Genomic DNA, 17,607 nt, shown 5'->3' with positions numbered 1-17,607 from the left:
CGCCCCCGCCTTTGGCCCCGCCCCTCAGAGCTCATCGCCCCGCGCGCCCCCTGGCAGAGGCGCCAACAAAGACAGCCAGAGGGGCGGGGCTTCACGTGTTTATTGTCCCCGCCCCCCGACAGCCCCGCCCCGGGCTCCAGCTCCGCCGTGTTCCGGTGTCCGGTCCCAGTGTCCGGTCCCGGTGGCCTGGTCAGGACGGCCCTAGCGCCCGCAGCAGGCGCGGGAAGTTGGGGGTGCCCCAGCCGGTGACCGGGTCCCAGGCGGGGCTGGCGCAGAAGCCCTCGCCCTGCACGGTGCCATCGAGGCAGGACAGGTGGCAGCCCTGGGTCACCTGCGGGGACCGGCCTCAGCACGGGGATCCCCCGCAGTCCCCAGGACAGCCGCCCCCGGCACCCCTGAGACAGGGACACCAGGGCACAGGGACCCCCAGACATCCGACATGGGGACTGCCATGAGAACTCTGATGGCATAGGCCACCCCCACCCAGGGTCCCCTCAGGACACCAGCAATGCAGCACAGCAGGTTCAGCTGGACCCCAGGATGTCCACAGTCACTGGACACCACTACCCTGGCCACACAAGGGGACCCACCCCACAAAGCTCATGGGAGTCCATAGGGACCCCCCAGACACCCCTCCCATGGGAAGGCCATAGGGAGTCTCTCCTGCCCCCCAGCAAGACACTGCTGACCCTGCTCCAGGCAGAGCTCTGGGAGCAGGAGCGCCAAGACAGACCCCTCAGCCCCCAGCCCAGCTCTTGAAGCACCCATAGCCTTCCCACCCGCAGGGACAGGCCCACCCCAGTTCTCAGCCCAACCCTTCGGGACACCCACAGTCAACTCAGCCCCTCCAGCCCCCATCCCTATGACTCACGTCATAGAATGCATCACCAAGCCCTTGCTTCTGTAGCTGGTAGAGCGCAGGGTTGAGGAAGCCAAGGGGTGCCAGTCCCCGTTGCAGGCGCCGGTCGTTGATCAGTGCCACCATGCCTGCCACCACTGGTGTGGATGCCTGCATGGGGACACCTTCTCAAGCCCAGGACACCCACAATCCCACAGGGCAGCAAGGGATGAGCTCCTTACCGAGGTCCCTGACACCCAGGGCAGTGGGATGCGGTTTGTCACCACCCAATAATTGTCAGAGAGCGCGGCCAGGTCAGGGTATGCACGGCCACTACTGTTGTAGTAGGAGCTGGGTGGCAGCTTTGAGGCCGAGTGCAGGAAATTCCCAACAGCAGCTGCCTGGGGATGGCACAGCCCATGGTCATCTCCAAAGTCGATTGTCCCACCTACCCTAACCCTGCAGCCCCGTCTGCAGCCCCCAGCGTGGCAGTGCAGGTGCCCCTCACCTGGTACTTGGGCATGGGGAAGATGTTGCTGAAGCCACCCCCGCTGATGTAATCTGTCACCTCCTCTGTCACCAGGAAGGGGTTCTTGAAGGACGTGCCACCCACAGTGGTGACATAGGGGCTGGGGAAACAGGGACACTGCAGGTGGACACACAGCTGCCTGGGCCTTAGCAGCCATTAACAGCCCACTCCACTACCACACCTCGCCCCACAAACCGAACAAACCCCCAGGAGCTGCACAGCCTGCAGCCCTGGGGTCTGTAACTGAGTTGGTGGGGACCCTCAGGTGACCCTCGAGGGGCTCAGATCCCAACGGGGCCAGGGCCGGCAGTGCCCCAGCAGATCTGTGTTGATCCCATCCACTCACACCCAGCTCCATCACACCCACCTGGAGGCCGGGAAGCTGGGCCGGAACGTGTGGTTCCCACTGTGCACCCGCCGGCACCCAGCACCGTCGTCACCTGCCGACACATGAACAGGTGACAGGTGACCACAGCATCCCAGCCACCTGTTCCACAGCCCCACTTGGTGGCTGGTGCTCAGGCTCCACTGTGCCACACCCTGGGCACACCTGAGGCAAACAGGACGGTGAGGCCGCGGGCTGCTGCCTTCATGAACTCAGTGTTGACACGCTCCATGTAGGCGTAGGACAGGCTGTCCTCGTCGTCCCCGTAGCTCACCGAGTGCACCCAAGGCAATGCCGACATGTTGCTGAGCAGCAGCAACCAGGCCAGGAAGGGCTCCTGGCTCTCGTGCCGCCCTGCGAGGACATTGGGGCAGGGACATAGGGATAGCTTGTCCAACACCAGGGATGGGGGACAGCAAGGGGCACCCTGCCCCATCAACACCAGCACCAACTTCCTTTGCAGTACGGCCCCAGTACTCCTTCCTATGGGTCATGGAGTCATAGCACACCCAGCCTGGAGCTCCGTGAGCTCATCCTGAGGCTTCTCACAGTGGATGGCACCAGGCTTCAGCTCAGCCCATGGGGTTGGTGAGAGGCTTGTCCTTACCCCAGGGCAGGGGGCTACACCCACACCCGTCTCCAAACCTCTGCCCCAGGGCTGCAGCCACCTGGGCACCTGGGGACCCAGCAGTGCCTCAGCTCCTCTTCTGGCCACAGGTCCCAGAGAAGTGGCACATGTGCCACCTCCACACATTCCACTTGCACCTGCCCAGGTCCCTCCCTGCCCCCCAGCCCTCTCCACTGGGAGGGGAGCAGAGCCACAGCCACCCCTGCTTGCTCTCAGTTGCCAATGTCACTGTTGCTGCACCCCTCCCACAGCAGTAACTATATGGGGGTGGAGGGAAGGGCAGTGTTGGGCTGCTGTTGCTGTCAGTGTCACCCTCAGGGATGGGGCCACTGTCCCTGTGGCACTCACCTGGCTCAGCCAGTTTGACTCAGATTTGTCAGCCAGTTGTCCTGACAAATCTGGGACAGGGACACTGCCCCTAGCAAAGTGCCCTGTTTGTGTTTGTGCAAGCTGTTTGGCAATTTGTTTTCTCAAATTCCCTCACTCTCCCTCATCCACTCCACTGGGAGACTCGTGGGTGGGAGCTCAGCTCCAGCAAGGCTGGAAAACCCCACGGGAGAAGGGCTGTGCCCTCCTTTATGGGAGCCAAGCGGGGCAGCTGCTCTGCATGGTGCCAGCAATGAAATCCTTGCTTCAGGATACTCTGGATGTTGAAGGTTCCCATGGTCCAGTCACTACAAAAATCAGGAGTGACGTCCCTAGAAGCTGGGAATCCAGCACCAGCTCTGACCTGGGGAGCACACAGAGTGCAGTCCCAAAGCAGCTGGGAAAGCACCTGGGGCTGTACTACAGCCAGTTGTCTCTGCACAGCCCTGCAAGCTCTCCTCTCACCACTCTGGGCTCTCCCCTTGCTCCTCCGAGCACTCGCTTCTCCTGTTCCAGCCTTTCCCCTCACACCTCCAAGTGTTCCCTTCCCTGCTCCAGGCACTCTCCTCCTCCCTTTGGGTGCTCCCCTTTCCATTCCCAGGTGTTCCCCCTGCCCCTCAGGGCTCTCCCCCAGTACCTGCATTGCTGAAGACCCAGGTGGAAACATTGGCACCTGTGCTCATGATGTATTCCACGTCCAGGCTGGCCTCCAGCCCGGCTTTGCCGTGGCCCTGGTGCCCCACCACCCGGTCCACCTGTGTGCGGTGGGCAAAGCCACTGCCAAAGAGCTGCATGAACTCAGCCAGGTCAGCTTGGTGGAAGTACTGCTCCAGAAACTGTGGGACATGGAGGGATAGGTTGTTTTCCCTTGAAAGAACAAGGTAACATTTTGATCCTGACTTACAAAGTTGCTCAGCATGGGTCTGTGCTACACCAGGTACTCCCAGCAGCGACTGAGGGGCCCCCAGCTGTCCCAGGATCCCCAAAACAGCACCAATCCCTACGACTGCCACAGGCCTCTGACCTGGGCAGTTGTTACCTGTGCACAGGCCTGGCTGTTGTTTGGCAGGAGCCCCACGTCCCCCCCTGTCATGTTGTATCTCTGGCGCAGAACAGCCGGTGTCACGCCCAGGTGGAACAATGCTCTTGACGACCGTGGGTCCTTCCTGGCCCCGGCTCTGCTGACTGCCACGCGCTCCCTGGGGAACCGGTGCATCCCACCCACTGCAGCAGAGCCCAGCGGGATGGGAGAAGCCATCAGCGTGCAGAGCCCCGAGAAGGCAGGACACAGGTCCTGAGCTCCCCATCACCATCCCTGCGTCTACATGGGCTGGCCAACAGCAGGGTTTGGAGAGCCCAGCCCTGCAGCCCCAGCCCAAGGGAAGAGCCACCTCAGCCTTCCCACAGCCAGGCCATGGCCTCAGCGTGGTGCCCCCTGCACTTTTTGTGGGATGGTCACTGGATCCCATGCACAAGGGATATGCAGGAGGGAGGTTTGTCCCCCCAGAAGCAGCTGCACCTGAGCTCTGCAGCCTCACCTCCCCCAGGTGGGACGTACCAAAGTCCAGGTGCTCCGCCAGCTCTGCAGGGACGGTGTAGGGCAGTGGGGACCGCACCAGACTGCGCTGGCCCTGCACGTACCGGTGAAACTCAGCCCCGGGGAGCAGGCGCTCGGCCGTGCTGCAACACATGAACAGCCACTATGGGATGGGACAGGACTAGGACACAGGGACAACCAGCAAGGGATGGGGTAGGGCTGGAGAGAGGGGACAGCTACCACGGAGTGGGACAGGACTAGGACACAGGAATAGCCATCACAGGATGGGACAGTGACGGGACACAGGGACAGCAACAGGTCCCAGCAACAGCGGGGACACAGGGACAGCCACCACAGGGCCACCAGAGCTGATCCCAGCCCTCAGGACTAACCTTGCGGGCAGGTAGCACTCCAGAAAGTCAAGGGTGGTGACACTCTGGCAGTCCTCTACACCATGGCCTTGCAGCCACTTCAGCACTGTCATCAGCGTGGCTGGGGAAGGCTGGACCAAGTCTCGCACCTGCTCCAGGGACAGGTACTGTCCTGGGAGGCATAGAGGGGTTAGATCCCCACACAGGCCCCGGGGGTCGTGAGGGGGCCAGCCACATGGCAGTTACCGTATTGCGGGGACTGAGGGTCCGAGACAGCCTCGACGAGGCGGGTGAGGTGGATGATGCCGCGCTGCCGCAGGGCGAAGGTCAGCTGCACTGGGTGTCCAGGATCCACGCGGCCAGCATGGGTCCAGCCAGGGGGCACGCTGAAGGGCGGGCAGTGAGCGGGGGCAGCTCCGGCACGCTAGCCTGGCCTGGCCCGACACGCCGCCATAGACCTACCGGAACGGCTGGTCCCGCTCCAGCTCCAGCGCCAGCCCCGTGGCGCAGCTCCAGGCGGCCACACACAGCGCCAGCACGGCGGGCATCCCCCAACACCTGCAACGGGCTCAGGGGAGCACAGGCACCGGCACAGCGGCGGAGAACCGGGACTGACCCCCGAGCCCCTGTCCCCAGGGAGCCCCGCCAGAAGCCCCCGAGACCGTAGAGTCCGTCCGACTACCCGACACCCCGGGTCTGGGGAGCCCCGCCTGAATTCCTCGAGTCCCATGACCGGGGAGCCCGCCTGACCCCGCTACCCTGTCACCAGGGAACTCCACCTGACCCGCGAGCCCTCATCGCCGGGGAGCCCCGCCTGACCCCCCGATCCCCGTTCCCTCCACCACCCGGGAGCCCCGTCTGACACCCTGAGCCCCCACCACCCGCGAGTCCCGCCGGACCCCTCCGGTCCCCATCGTCCCCGGGGCCGGAGAGCACTCCCGTCAGCGCTACCCCCACTACCGGGGAGCTTCCCCCGTGTCCCCGCCACCCCCGGGCCAGGCAGCGCTCCCGTCCCCGTTACCCCCGCGCCATCCCGCCGCGCGGCCCGCTGACGTCTGCCGGCGCGTGACTCTCGGCCACGTGTGGAGACCAAAACAGCGTCACGTGACCGCCGGAGTCACGTGGTGGGCGGGAGCGGGAGCTGGGCCCGGAGCTCCGTGCCTGGCGCCGGCTGAGCCTCACGGCCGCTCGTTCGGGCGCGGGGCTGTTCTCGTCCTTCTCCCGGGCGTCTCCCGGCGCAACGCGGAGCTGTTCCCGCGGCGGGATGTCTCGGACAGGGCATTCGGTCGAGGGTCCGTGTCCTGCTCCCGGGCTGGGAGCGGGGCAGGGCTCCGTGTAGGGCTGTTGGGGGCGGCAGACAGAGATCCTTTAGGCGTGGGGGTCCTGGTTGGGTCCCGGGCTCGGCGGTGGGGTTAGGAGTCCCATGCTGAGGGGCTTAGGCTGGATGGGGCCGAGGCTGGGCACGGGCCGTGGAGACTGGGGGAGCCCGAGGCGCGGGAGCCGTGTCAGAGCCTGGCCCTGCTCCCTGCACACCGCGGGGCCGGCGGGGCTAGGCTGAGGCACGGAGATCTCGGTCAGTCGCGGGGACAGGGCTGCAGAGGGCTAGGAGGAGCACGCACACATGTTGTCACTCGGTCATGGGGTGGAAGGGCCAAGGGACATGTGTGAGCTGTGTCTGCTGGAGCAGCCCACAGGCAGCTGGCACCGACCCTGAAGCACCTCGGCTCCCGCAGCCTGCTGTCCTCTGCTCCTCGGTACGTCTCCATGGAGCCCCATCCCACGCCAGAGCTGGGCTCGTAGGGATCAGAGCCATGGAGTGAGGATAGCTGGCACTGGCCCCATCTCTGTCCCAGCCCAGTCACACGGCACATTCCGTGGCTCCAGCAGTTCCCAGCTGTTTTCCTGCTTCTGCAGAGCCGAGTCCAGGCCAGGAAGAGACAGGCAATAGGAAAACCACTTGCCTGGCCCTAGCTGCCGCATCCCCCGCACTGGAGCTGTGTCAGAGGTGTCTGTGATCCTGCTCCCTCTGCTCCAGCCCCACCAGCTGCCCTGGCCTGGCAGCTCTGGCCTTCTCCCGGCCACAGACAGAGGGGGGAGCCAGCCACCCTGGTCGTAGCCAGAGACTGGGACACTGTCAGGGCTGCATGCCCCATGTCCAGCTTGGGGATGGACTCTTAAGTGGGATGGGATTGCAAGGGATGATGTCCTGGATCTGTCTGGACAGCTGGGATTAAGGTGGCCGGACAGAGCTAATCGTGTTTATGAGCATCTGCTGCTGGTCTGGTGCCTGGGAGGCCAGGGAGCCTTGATGTCCCATGGAGCAGCTGCAGTGCTGGACCCCCACTTGCCCAGGCATGCTCCTGTGACAGGGTGAAGTGAGTCCCTGCTGTGGGCAGTTGGATTTTCCAGAGGCCAGGAACACCAGAGGAGGACAGTGGCACTAAGGGCATCCTGCAGGTCCCAGCATGCACAGTGTGCCCACAGTGCACTCCCAGGCCCCTCGAGCAGGGAGCTGGAAGAGGTCAGGCTGGGGGATAAAGGAGCAGAGGGACCCCAGGAACACCAACAGGGAGGGGGTGGTCCCTTCCCCCTCTCTGCCCTGGCTGCACCAGATCATGCTCACCCCTGCAGTGCAAGGGGCCCTGTCCAAGCTGGGGGCAGGAACTGCTCCCCCCATCCTGGAGTGCTGTCATCAGGGTTGGGCATGCTTTCAGGGGCTGTGCAGAATAGGTTGGGGCTGTGCAGGACTCACTATGGGGCGTTGGAAACTTAGAGCTGAGGACAGAAAGGAAATGGTGGTTTGGGGAGCAACAAAAATGGGAAAGCAGGGAAGGCAGGATAGAAGTTGCTGATCACATGTAGGTGGTTGATGGTCACTGCTTGGGTCTGACTACATCCAACACCTGATGGCTGCAATGCTGCTCCTGGTTCTCAAACTCTGTGACTGTTTCCCAGGGTTGGGGTGGTTGTTGTTTGGTGAGGGGGGATGTGTGGCATCAGGTCACAGGGTTTGGAGATCAGCAAAGAAGGTTCTGTGTGTCTGTGTGTGTCTGCGTTGCCCAACGTGGATAAGCAGAGCCAAAGCTACTGGGCAGACTGGTGGGATCACTGGTGAGTGAGGGATCACTGGGATCCTGGGATCATACCAGGATCTCCAGTGTGTGTCTGTGTGTGCAGGTGGCTCTGATGAGGCCGTGTCTTGGGGAACTTTTACATCCAGGTATCTTCAGTGAGGATTCTGGGAATGTGAGGTACCTGCTGGGCAGATGGCACGTCTGAGTGTGGCAGCTGCAGCTCTGGGTCCCTGCACAGCCCTGCCTGCAGCCCTCACCAGAGCGAGGGACAGGATGGACCTGCCAGTGGCATGTGGGACCAGCTGTGTGCACACGTGGAGACATGCCTTCCACAGCTGTGTTTGCACATGTGCCTGTATGGAAACATGCTCAGCCTTGCTGCACGGCCCAAGGGCCATGGTCCTGCTGCAACTTCACTGGCACCTCAGGGAAGGACTCGGCAGGATGCAGGCACGGGTGTAGGTGCTTGGGCCTGGCCAGGCCCACATGAACCCTCCATGGTGCAGGTCCAGTCTGCCCCCCTCCCTCCCCTGTCAGTCCTGTGGAGACATAGTGCCAGCCTGGCATGAGTCCACGGCAGCAGTGATGGGACGGTGTCTGTACAAACGTGGTTTATTAAGGCATTTTTTGAGAAGTTGGCACTTGGGTTCAGGCTGCACCAGGCGGCCCCTGCGCGGCCGTGGGCAGCGCTGGTACATGCAGCTCCACGAGACACAATACAAAAGGTACAAACGCGTAAAAACGGGAATTGTAGTACAATGTGTAAAAATAAATAACTGGGGGCTCAGTGACCCCAGCCCAAAGCAGGGTGCGTGTGTCTGACCCTTCCTGTGGCGTGCAGGGTGATCCATCTGTGTACCCATCCCAGACGTGCAGTGGAGCTGGGCTGTGTGGGCAGCCTGAGCAGCACAGAGCTTGGGGGCATGGGGCACCCCAGCGTGGGACTGGGGGGCACAGGGTACCCCGAGAGTGCTCCCACAGGGCTGGGGGGCACAGGGCACACCCAGAGTGTCTCTGCAGGGCCCAAGAAGCACAGGGCACCCCCAGAGTGCCCCCATGGGGCTCGGGGAGCACAATGTGTTCCCACAGTGCTTGTGAGCAGGACAGAGGGGATGGGGGTGCCCATCCCAAGAGCCTCTGTGTCAAGGCAGAACTGTCTTCTCCTCCCAGGGCACCTCAGGTCCCTGGCAGAGTGGGCATGGCCCCATGCCCCCATGGTGCCCGTCACTGTTGCAGATCCCTGTCCCATCACTGCCCTGTGCCCACAACAGCACCTGCCCTGTGCTGGGACGCCATGGCACAAGGAGGATGACGGGGCTGCCTATGACAGATGGAGCTGCAGCTACAGATGGTTCTTCATGGGAAATGGGGATGGGTGGAAGTGATGCATTTGTCTTCTGTGACAACACCTTTGGGGCTGGGGCTGCAGCCACACTGTGTACATCCTGGGTCTGGGGAAAGTGTGATGGGAAGGAGCTTCCCCCAAGCCCTGCTCAGGCCCTGCTCAAGCCCTCTCTGACCCCCAAACACACTCATGCCCAGACTGGGTATTCAGGGCTGGTTTGGGGCACCCCATGCTGTTCCAGCCCTCACTCTGCACCCATGGCTGTGTGGGGATCACATCCTCCAGGAGCACCATGGGTACAGGGGCAGAACCCAAGGCCACAATCCCAGGGCCCACAATGTGTGGCTGCTCCCTGTGAGCAGCCATGGGCTCGGAAAAAGCTCCAATGGGGGCTAAGCCTGGTATGAGTGTGATGCTGCCTGTGTGGCTGGCTGTGCACAGTGCTGGAAGGAGACGGGGACTGGCCCCGTTGCAGAGGCTCTGTCCCGTGCTCACAACATGCATAATGGGGGTGCAGAGCAGCTGCACAGTGGGCTGGGGCCAGAAGCAAGGGTTTCTGGCACCTTGACCATGTTCTGGAAGTGGCCCAGATGGTCCTGGGGAGCAGTCATGTGGCAGGGCCCCAGGAAATGCGAGATACCCAGTTTCCCCACTGTGGCTATAAGAGAACATGCTGGGCCATGTGGCTTTTTGGGGTACCCCCCTCCCACCTGTGCCCCTGCAGCTGCAGGCTGCCTGCCGGGTCTGAAGCGGGTGTGGGTCACAGCAGCCATCACCGCTGCTCCGGAGGCTGGGCTGTCCCTGTCAGCCCTCACACAGCTCTGCCAGCCCCATTGTTCTGCCTGGGACCCCTGCTCAGAGAGGCACCTGGTCCCATGAACAGGGCTCCCATGCTGAGCAGTGCGTGCACTTCCCTCCCAGGGACTACAGGAACAGCTCCCTGAAGCACTAGGCAGGAGATTCCCTGGAAGTGTCACCTGGAGTAGTGGGTAGTGAAAGGGCTGGAGAGGCCTCAAAGGCTCTCCTGTCCCCGCCCAGCCGCAAACAGGCAGCAAGACGCGAGCATTGCTGCTTTCTGCTGCAGCCAGCCCTGGGGTGGGTGTCCCCTCCCGGTCAGGTTCATCCCTGCAGGCAGCACAGGCCGATGGGCAGGCAGCATCTGTGCCCTGGGGCATCCTGCCCTGCCCTGGGACATCACCCCCAGCCGTCAGGCATTGTCCCCCTGCCCTGGCAGCTCCTAGGGTCCCTAGGGAAGGCTCAGGGCTCCCCTGCAACTGGGCTCCTGCATGGCCCCTGGAGCTGGGTAGGGCAGGGTCTGGGCCTGCAGTCCCTGGCCCTGCACCCCTCTGCTCCCAGCCACTCCTGGAGCACTAAGTACCGTGAAGCACCATCCTGCCCAGCACCAATCTGAGCCACTGCAAGCAGCACATGGACCATCACCCCGGGGTGCCAGCACTGGGGTCAGCAGTCCATAGAGCACCAGCCAGCACAGGGTCTGCCAGACCATGGCAAGGGACAGGGGTCACAGCCCCAAAGGACACCCACAGTCCCTGGGGGCCCAGGTCAGCCACAGCGCTTGGAGCGGGATGAGCACCCGTTTTAGCAGCCCTGGGCTGGCCCCACTCTGGCCCCGCTCTGGCCCCATGACTGTGGGCTGGGGCACAGGAGTCCAGGGGCCCAGCTCTAAATTCTGAGCTCGGCCTCCTCAGGGGGCTCCAGTGAGTGCTCAGCGCTGATAGTGGAGGTCGATGGTCCCTGTGAGATGCCAAAGGGTGAGACCACGGGAGAGCGGGCAGCCAGTGGGGACAGCGATGGGGAGAAGCTGGGTGACATGGCGGAGGACGAAATGGAACCCTCGTGGCTGATGGGTGAGCGGCGCAGAGAGGATGGCTGCGGGAAGGTCCTGCCAGGTGGTGGCTTAGGGGGCACAGACTTGGCACCTGGATGGGCCACCGAGGTGATGAGGGGTGGGGGGTCAATGCGGGGCTTGGGTTCTGCCTTGGGCTTGGCTGGGAAGGGCTTGCGCAGAGAGCTCTCATCCTTGAGGCGGGCAATCTCCGTGAAGACACTAGCCAGTGGCTGGAACTGGGGACACCAGTTCAGCAGGTAATCCCAATTGTAGCTGCCGCGGAGCTCCTCGTCGCTGGCCACGATGGCAGTGAGCGAGCCCTCCACGGAGGGCTTGCCATCCTCTGGGAAGGCATAGTCCTGAGGCTGTGAGGAGACGCTGAGGCCACAGCGGACGCCCAGGAAGGCGCTGCCTGCCCCGTCGTCACGGTACAGCTGCAGGGGTGGCCCTGGCAGCAGCAGCCCGGAGCCCTTCTTGCTCTTGAACCACTGGGTGCTCTCCAGCGCAGCTGGCTCACAGGAGATGTCAGAGAGCTGGTCAGCATCCTGCTGGATGCCAGAATCAGGGCCACGGGCAGCAATGTGCTCCTGCATGGAGGCTGTGATGCTGGCCACACGTGGATACTCATTGATCATCCGTATCTCGTCATCCTCAGCAGCTTCGGCAGAGCCACGGCCACTGGAATGTGAGGGGTCCAGTGAGCCGCCCCGCGTGTAGGGCCCTGCTGGCTCAGTCCCATACCCTGGCAGTGCCTGGTGGTAGATATGTTCAGCCCCGGGCAGTGCTGGCTCCTCACGGCCCAGCTTCTGCAAGGACCCGCTCTGTGCACGGGCCAGCGCCCCATCCCCCTCTGCCTTCTTGTGACCCCGGCGCTGCCGGGAGCGCACCAGTGCCAGCACGATGGCCACAGCAGCCAGCACCACCACGACACCCAGTGAGGCAGCCACAGCCACCAGCAGTAGGTTGAGGTCGGGTGCCAGGCCAAAGGAAGTGTGCGTTACATCAATGGTGACCTGTGCAGAGGCTGCACGGGAAGCAGGCAGGGGGCTGCGTGCCTGCACCTCCAGGATCATCTCCCGTGGCTCCCTCTTGGCGCGCCCAGCCCCAGCCTGGGGCTGGCTGTCCACACGTAGGTAGATGGTACCCGTGGTCTGGTTGATGACGAAGTATGGAGAGGGCTTTGCCAGGGTGTACAGCACAACACCATCAGCCCCCTCATCCTCATCGGTGGCCAGCACCCGCCCAATGCTCTGCCCTTTGCGCGCACCCTCAGGTACCTCGAAGTTGAAGGATGGACTCAGGAAGATGGGATCATACTCGTCCTCCCCTGTCACCAGCACCCGCACAGTCACAGTGGCCGAGGCATTGCCAGCATCGGTGGCCCGAACCAGGAGCTGGAAGGCTTTGGCTCGCTCATAGTCAAAGGTGAGGCGGGAGCGCAGCTCTCCAGAACTCCCATTGACAGAAAAGGCATCCCGGCCATCCCCCATGGTGGGGTCCCCCACTGCCTGCTCCAGCACCATGTAGTGCAGCTCTCCAAAGGTGCCAGTGTCGGCATCAACAGCACGCAGCGTGGTGACCAGTGTGCCCGGTGGCAAGTTCTCCCGGACACTGGTGCTCAGCACCTCCACTGGGAAGTATGGCTTGTTGTCGTTGACATCTTTCACCTCAATGGCCACGGGGACCAGTGCAAAGTGCCCACCTGGTGTGTCTGTGGCCCGCACCACCAGTGTGTGCAGCGCCTGGGCCTCCCGATCCAGTGGCTGCACCAGGCTCAGGGCCCCTGTGCTCTCGTGCAGCTGGAACAGCCCGTGCTGGTCGCCAGAGCTGATGGTGTAGTGAACGTGTCCACGTGGCCCCGAGTCAGCATCGTGGGCTGCCACACGCAGCAGCTCAGTGCCAGGCAGCGCAGCCTCACTCACTGCTGCACGGTACTCGGCCCGAGTGAACACGGGCGGGTTGTCGTTGACATCCTGCACAGTGATGAGCACAGGCACAGTGGCACTGCGCTGTGGCAAGCCCCGGTCTGAGGCTGCCACAGTCAGGTTGTACACTGGGATGGCCTCGAAGTCCAGGGACTCCACAAGGACCAGGGCTCCCTGAGTGCGGAGCTGTCCCCTGGCCCAGGCCACCCGGCTTTCCACCTGGAAGGCATTGCCACCGTTCCCACTGACAATGGTGTAGTCAAAGCCAGCATTCTCCCGGGAGAGGTCAGCGTCACCCGCCTCCAGCATTAGCACAGTGGTGCCCGGGCGCAGGTCTTCAGGAACACTGGCGTTGTAGCATGGCTCCTGGAAGCGGGGGCTGTGATCATTCACATCCAGAACTTGGAGCTGCACTGTGGCCCAGGATGAGAGGCTGGGAGAGCCGTGGTCGCGGGCCTCCACCACCAGGTCCAGGGTGGGCTGGCTGGCATTGAACTCTACCTGCCGGGTGGTGAAGAGGGTCCCTGTGGAGCACAAAGGTGGGGTCAGCATGGGGACCAGTGGGAGCTGGGAAGGGTATCAGCTGGAGGAGCATTTGATGGTCACCTTGCTATGTCTGCCTCACCCGCCGCACCACAAAGCAAACTGGTAAGGGCTTGAACAGGGCCCCCATGGGGGCACTCCCCTCCACAGGCACGCTTAGACTGACCCATTAGAGAGGCCCACAGAGCACCAAGCCCACGCACCGTTGCTGGGGTCGATGGCAACATCAGAGCTGGGCACAGCCAGGTGGAAGGTGATGTCTCCATTGCTCCCTGAGTCAGGGTCAGTTGCGCTCACAGTGAGGATAACGCTGCCAGCAGGTGTGTGCTCTGGCAGCAGCACCTGGAAGAGGAGGAAACCCCAGTCAGTGTCTGGCTCCCCCATGCTGAAGGTGGTACAGCCTCTCACTGGCCAGGGAAACTGTAGGAAGGGGGTCAATGCTCCCAAACCCTTCAAGTGTTCCTGGGGCTTCCCAGTCCCTTGCCTGGGCTCCAGAGCTGCAGGACACACTGCCCAAGCCAGCCTTCAACAGGGACCTGCTATGGTCTCACCCTTTGTCTGTGCTGTGGCCCATCTCCCACCCCCTCTGGCCTCTCCACGGTGCTCATCTGTTTCAGCTGGATCCTCTGCATCCAGCTGTGCCTCTTGCAGGGGCCCGCTTTCAATCCTGCCTGGTTTCAACTCCTTTTATGCCACAGTGACAGCATGAGGGATGTCACGATGTGGATGTGGGTCAGAAAGCAAGACCAGGAGGGGCTCAGACCCATCCTCTGTGCTTTGCAAGGGCAGGTGAGACAGGCAGGAGCTGCAAAGGGCTTGTGTGGGATGGCCCCTGCTGCCTGGCACACCTGGTGCACATACCTGATAGAAACCCTGGGTAAAGGTGGGCACATTGTCATTCACATCCTCCACAAGCACAGTGAGGTTGGCCTCAGTCTCATGGCGTGTGTCAGAGGCGCGCAGGGTGAGGGTGTAGTGGCTGCGCTGTTCGTGGTCCAGTGGCCCGGTCAGGGCAATATGGCCACCGTAGCGCAGCACCCCGAAGGTGTCTGCAGCATCCCCCTCCAGCAGCAGCGTGTAGGAGAGCGCAGGGCCCGAGTCTACGTCGTTCCCAGTCAGCTGGGCTATCTGGGTGCCCAGCAGTGTGTCTGTGGGGAGCAGAGACATGAGTCAGTAGTCCCATCCCTGCCGAGCACACCTGACCCACCTGGTGGGGAACTTTGCTAATTTCAGTGGCTCCCTCAGGACACAGCAATAGTGCAGGGGTCATGCTGGAGAGCTCGGGGGGCTTCAGCGGGTCAGTGTGACCCAGCCCCTGGCACGGACTGGTCTGGCCTCCCTGGGGGCTACTCCCCACCCTGTGGGGCCCATCGCACCCCAGTTCTGGCCCACGGTGTTATGGCACTCACTCTCGGGGACACGGATCTCCCAGGGGACCGGGATGGTAGGGCTATTGTCATTGACATCCATCACCACCACGGTCAGTGTGGCAGAGCCCATGAGCGGTGGCGTTCCTCGGTCCATCGCTGTCACCACCAAGCTGTGGGAAGGCATGAGAGTCAGATGTGTGCCCACACGTGTGAGGGAGCACCTCACCCATGTACAGTTTCTGGGACATGAACTGCACACCTGCACAGCACCTGAGACATGAAGTGCAGGTGTGCACAGGGCTGGAGTGTGTGCCTGTGGTGGGGAAACTATGCACAGCAGCTCAGAGTCTGGGGTGATGTATCTGTGCAGCACATTCTCTGGAGGTGTTTAAGAAAAGCCTGGATGTGGCACTCAGTGCTTTGGTCCAGTTGACAAGATGGTGACCAGTCACAGGTTGGACTCAATGATCTCAGACATCTTTTCCAACCTCAAGGATTCTGTGATTTGGAGAGCACGTGTGGGGCAGTGGGTATGGTACATAGAGAGCACGGTGGGGCAGGGCAGCAGGTTTATGCACACCTAAGGTATGAATTGAATTCTGGAAGGTGTGTGGGTGCAGGCAGGTGTCTGGGGCTCTCTGGCTGCTGGGGAATACTTGGAGCTTCTCTGGAATGGCAAGGGGTGTATGGATGGAAGGAATACCCCAGACCCCCCACACTGGAGAAGAGGCAGAGGGACCCACAGCCATTGGGGCACCTGTGGAGAGGGAGAACACGGACTGGGGGACCACACTTGAGCAAGGTGTGTGGGAAAGGGCAGGAGAAGCCTCACATTCATGGTGGGGTGTTTGCCAGCACTTCACATAGGTATGGCTGGAGTGGATAGACACATCCAGAGCGTGCACATGTGGTGAGAGGCCCAGAGGGCCTTCTGGATACAGGGGGACATCTGGGGGGACTCAGGCTAGTGCAAGGGGCCATGTGGCAGGACACAAGGTCGTGTGCTTGGAGGTGGAAGTGATTGAGCAGATGCAGTGTGGATTAAGCAGGCAGGAAGGGGAATGGATGAGCCCAGGGCCCTCTCACAATCTCCTCAGCTCTGAGGAGACTCAACTGGGGTGTGCATGGGCTCATCTTGGCCATCTGCCTCCCATGTCCTTCACTCCCACTGACCCTCAGCTGTGCTGCTTGACAGAGCCATTTCACAGCCAGGTTAGGGCAGCTTTCAAGCAACCAAGAACAGTGTCCCCCATGCCCCTGGGGACAACTCTGTTCTTGTCCTGGCACCCCCTGAGCCTGGCTGCACTCACCGGGTCTGTGACCAGATCTCTCTGTCCAGGATGGCAGCAGTGGTAATGGTGCCAGTTTGAGGGTCAATGTGGTACAAGCCTGGCATTGGCAGGGACTGGTTGATGGCGTAAGTAACCTGCCCATTTGCTCCCTGGTCCAGGTCATCTGCCAGCACCTGCAATGACACGAGATTCAGCTGTGGAATCCCTGAAGTTCCACTTGTATGCTGGTGCAGCCCCAGGCCCATGCAGCCCCCGTCCATTAACTCCAGCCAGGCCAGGGCTCAGGTGTCCCTGTTTGTGCCCCAGCCATACCTGGATGACAGGTGAGTCGTAGCTCTGTGACTCCCAGATGAACGCCACATAGTTCTGCAGCTGGAAGCGGGGCAGGTTGTCGTTCACATCCTGGAGGTTGAGGTTTATGGCCATAAAACCAAAGGAAGCTGTGGTCTCTGCCTGGATCACCAGGCGCAGCCGGGGGCTAGCCTCAAAGTCCAGGCTACTGGAATCCTGCACTGAGATGGCACCTGGGAGGGAGGACAGCCGGAAGGGAGGAGTGATGCACAAGCACGTCCATCCATCCATCCATCCACTCACCCATCTCTCCCTCTGCTCACCCATCCCTCCCTCTACCCATCCACCCATTCTCAGATGGATAGGACAGACACACTGAGCACTTCCAAGCCCTCCCCAGACTACCAGCCTCTTATCATCCTTGAGAACTGCCCTGAGTGATAATTCCCACACCTTGCTGGGGACAGGAAGCTCCTGCTGACATTACAGCATGCAACAGTCCTCCCACCTGGAGACCCCCCCTAAAGGTGTGGAGCAGAAAGAGCTGCTCCTACCATGAACATAAGCTCATCCAGCTCCAAGCCAGAGTCACCTCATGACAGCTTTGAGTCCAGTCAGAGCCTTGCAAAGTGCTCTGAGGACAGATACCCACTGCCACCACCCTGAGCCATGGGCCCCTAGGCTGCTGGAGCGACAAGGTGCTGCTGTCCCACCCAAGAAGGAGGAGGGCAGGCAGCAGGATGTACTAAACCAATTGCCAACACTCCTATGGGCACATAGGGACACCTTCCACTGTCCCAGGGTGCTCCAAGCCCCATCCAAACAGGCCTTGGACACTTCCAGGGATAGGACTGTCGCAGCTCCTCTGGGCAACCTGTGCCGGAGACTTACCACCCTCACAGGGAAGAATGTCTTCCCAAAATCCCATCTCACCCTGCCCTGAGGTTTTGGGAAAGGGTCTAAATATGGGGACCATGATTGTGCTGGGAGCAGTGCTAACAACCACTGGTCAGTGACAGGGCATTGCCCATGTTCCAGTACTAACACCTCTCAACTAGCAGGCACAGAGTGTGGACGGTGTTCCTGTGCCCTGGGGGCCCCGAGCAGGCATGGGCTGAGCTCCCCAAGTGTTCCTGGAGCTGTACCTGAGCTGGGCTGGATCAGGAAGGTGTTCCTCTCGTTGCCACTGATGATGCTGTAGGTGATGTGCCCCGAGGAGCCCCCCGTGTGCATGGCCTGAACACTAGCCACTTCAGTGCCTGGG

At 62.0% G+C, this 17,607-nt stretch overlaps 2 protein-coding genes across 2 annotated transcripts in view; both read right to left on the bottom strand.

Moving 5' to 3' along the window:
* Positions 1–82: 82 nt before the first annotated feature.
* On the bottom strand, positions 83–5,787 carry TPP1 (tripeptidyl peptidase 1). Its single transcript, XM_085065876.1, has 13 exons — positions 5,676–5,787; positions 5,117–5,212; positions 4,901–5,040; positions 4,676–4,826; positions 4,305–4,426; positions 3,786–3,970; positions 3,384–3,582; positions 1,918–2,106; positions 1,735–1,807; positions 1,347–1,467; positions 1,081–1,239; positions 872–1,009; positions 83–331 (listed from the first exon to the last, which is right to left on the bottom strand). The coding sequence occupies exons 1-13, from the start codon at positions 5,684–5,686 to the stop codon at positions 191–193; spliced, it is 1,725 nt and encodes a 574-aa protein (XP_084922002.1). The 5' UTR covers positions 5,687–5,787; the 3' UTR covers positions 83–190.
* A 4,130-nt stretch (positions 5,788–9,917) lies between these two features.
* Positions 9,918–17,607, bottom strand: part of DCHS1 (dachsous cadherin-related 1) — a 42,091-nt gene continuing 34,401 nt past the window's right edge. The window contains exons 15-21 of the mRNA XM_085064815.1: positions 17,489–17,602; positions 16,365–16,576; positions 16,071–16,225; positions 14,800–14,930; positions 14,252–14,538; positions 13,594–13,732; positions 9,918–13,371 (exon numbers count right to left, since the gene is read on the bottom strand). Of these exons, the coding sequence (XP_084920941.1) occupies positions 10,757–13,371; positions 13,594–13,732; positions 14,252–14,538; positions 14,800–14,930; positions 16,071–16,225; positions 16,365–16,576; positions 17,489–17,602 (3,653 nt within the window). The 3' untranslated portion in view covers positions 9,918–10,756. The remainder of the gene's footprint in view (positions 13,372–13,593; positions 13,733–14,251; positions 14,539–14,799; positions 14,931–16,070; positions 16,226–16,364; positions 16,577–17,488; positions 17,603–17,607) is intronic.

This window comes from Lichenostomus cassidix, chromosome 1, assembly GCF_008360975.1.
Source record: "Lichenostomus cassidix isolate B80296 chromosome 1, HeHo_3.0, whole genome shotgun sequence".
In the NCBI taxonomy this organism is placed as follows: domain Eukaryota; kingdom Metazoa; phylum Chordata; class Aves; order Passeriformes; family Meliphagidae; genus Lichenostomus; species Lichenostomus cassidix.
Note: the sequence above shows the minus strand (reverse complement) of the source record. Positions and strands in the feature narration are given on the sequence as shown.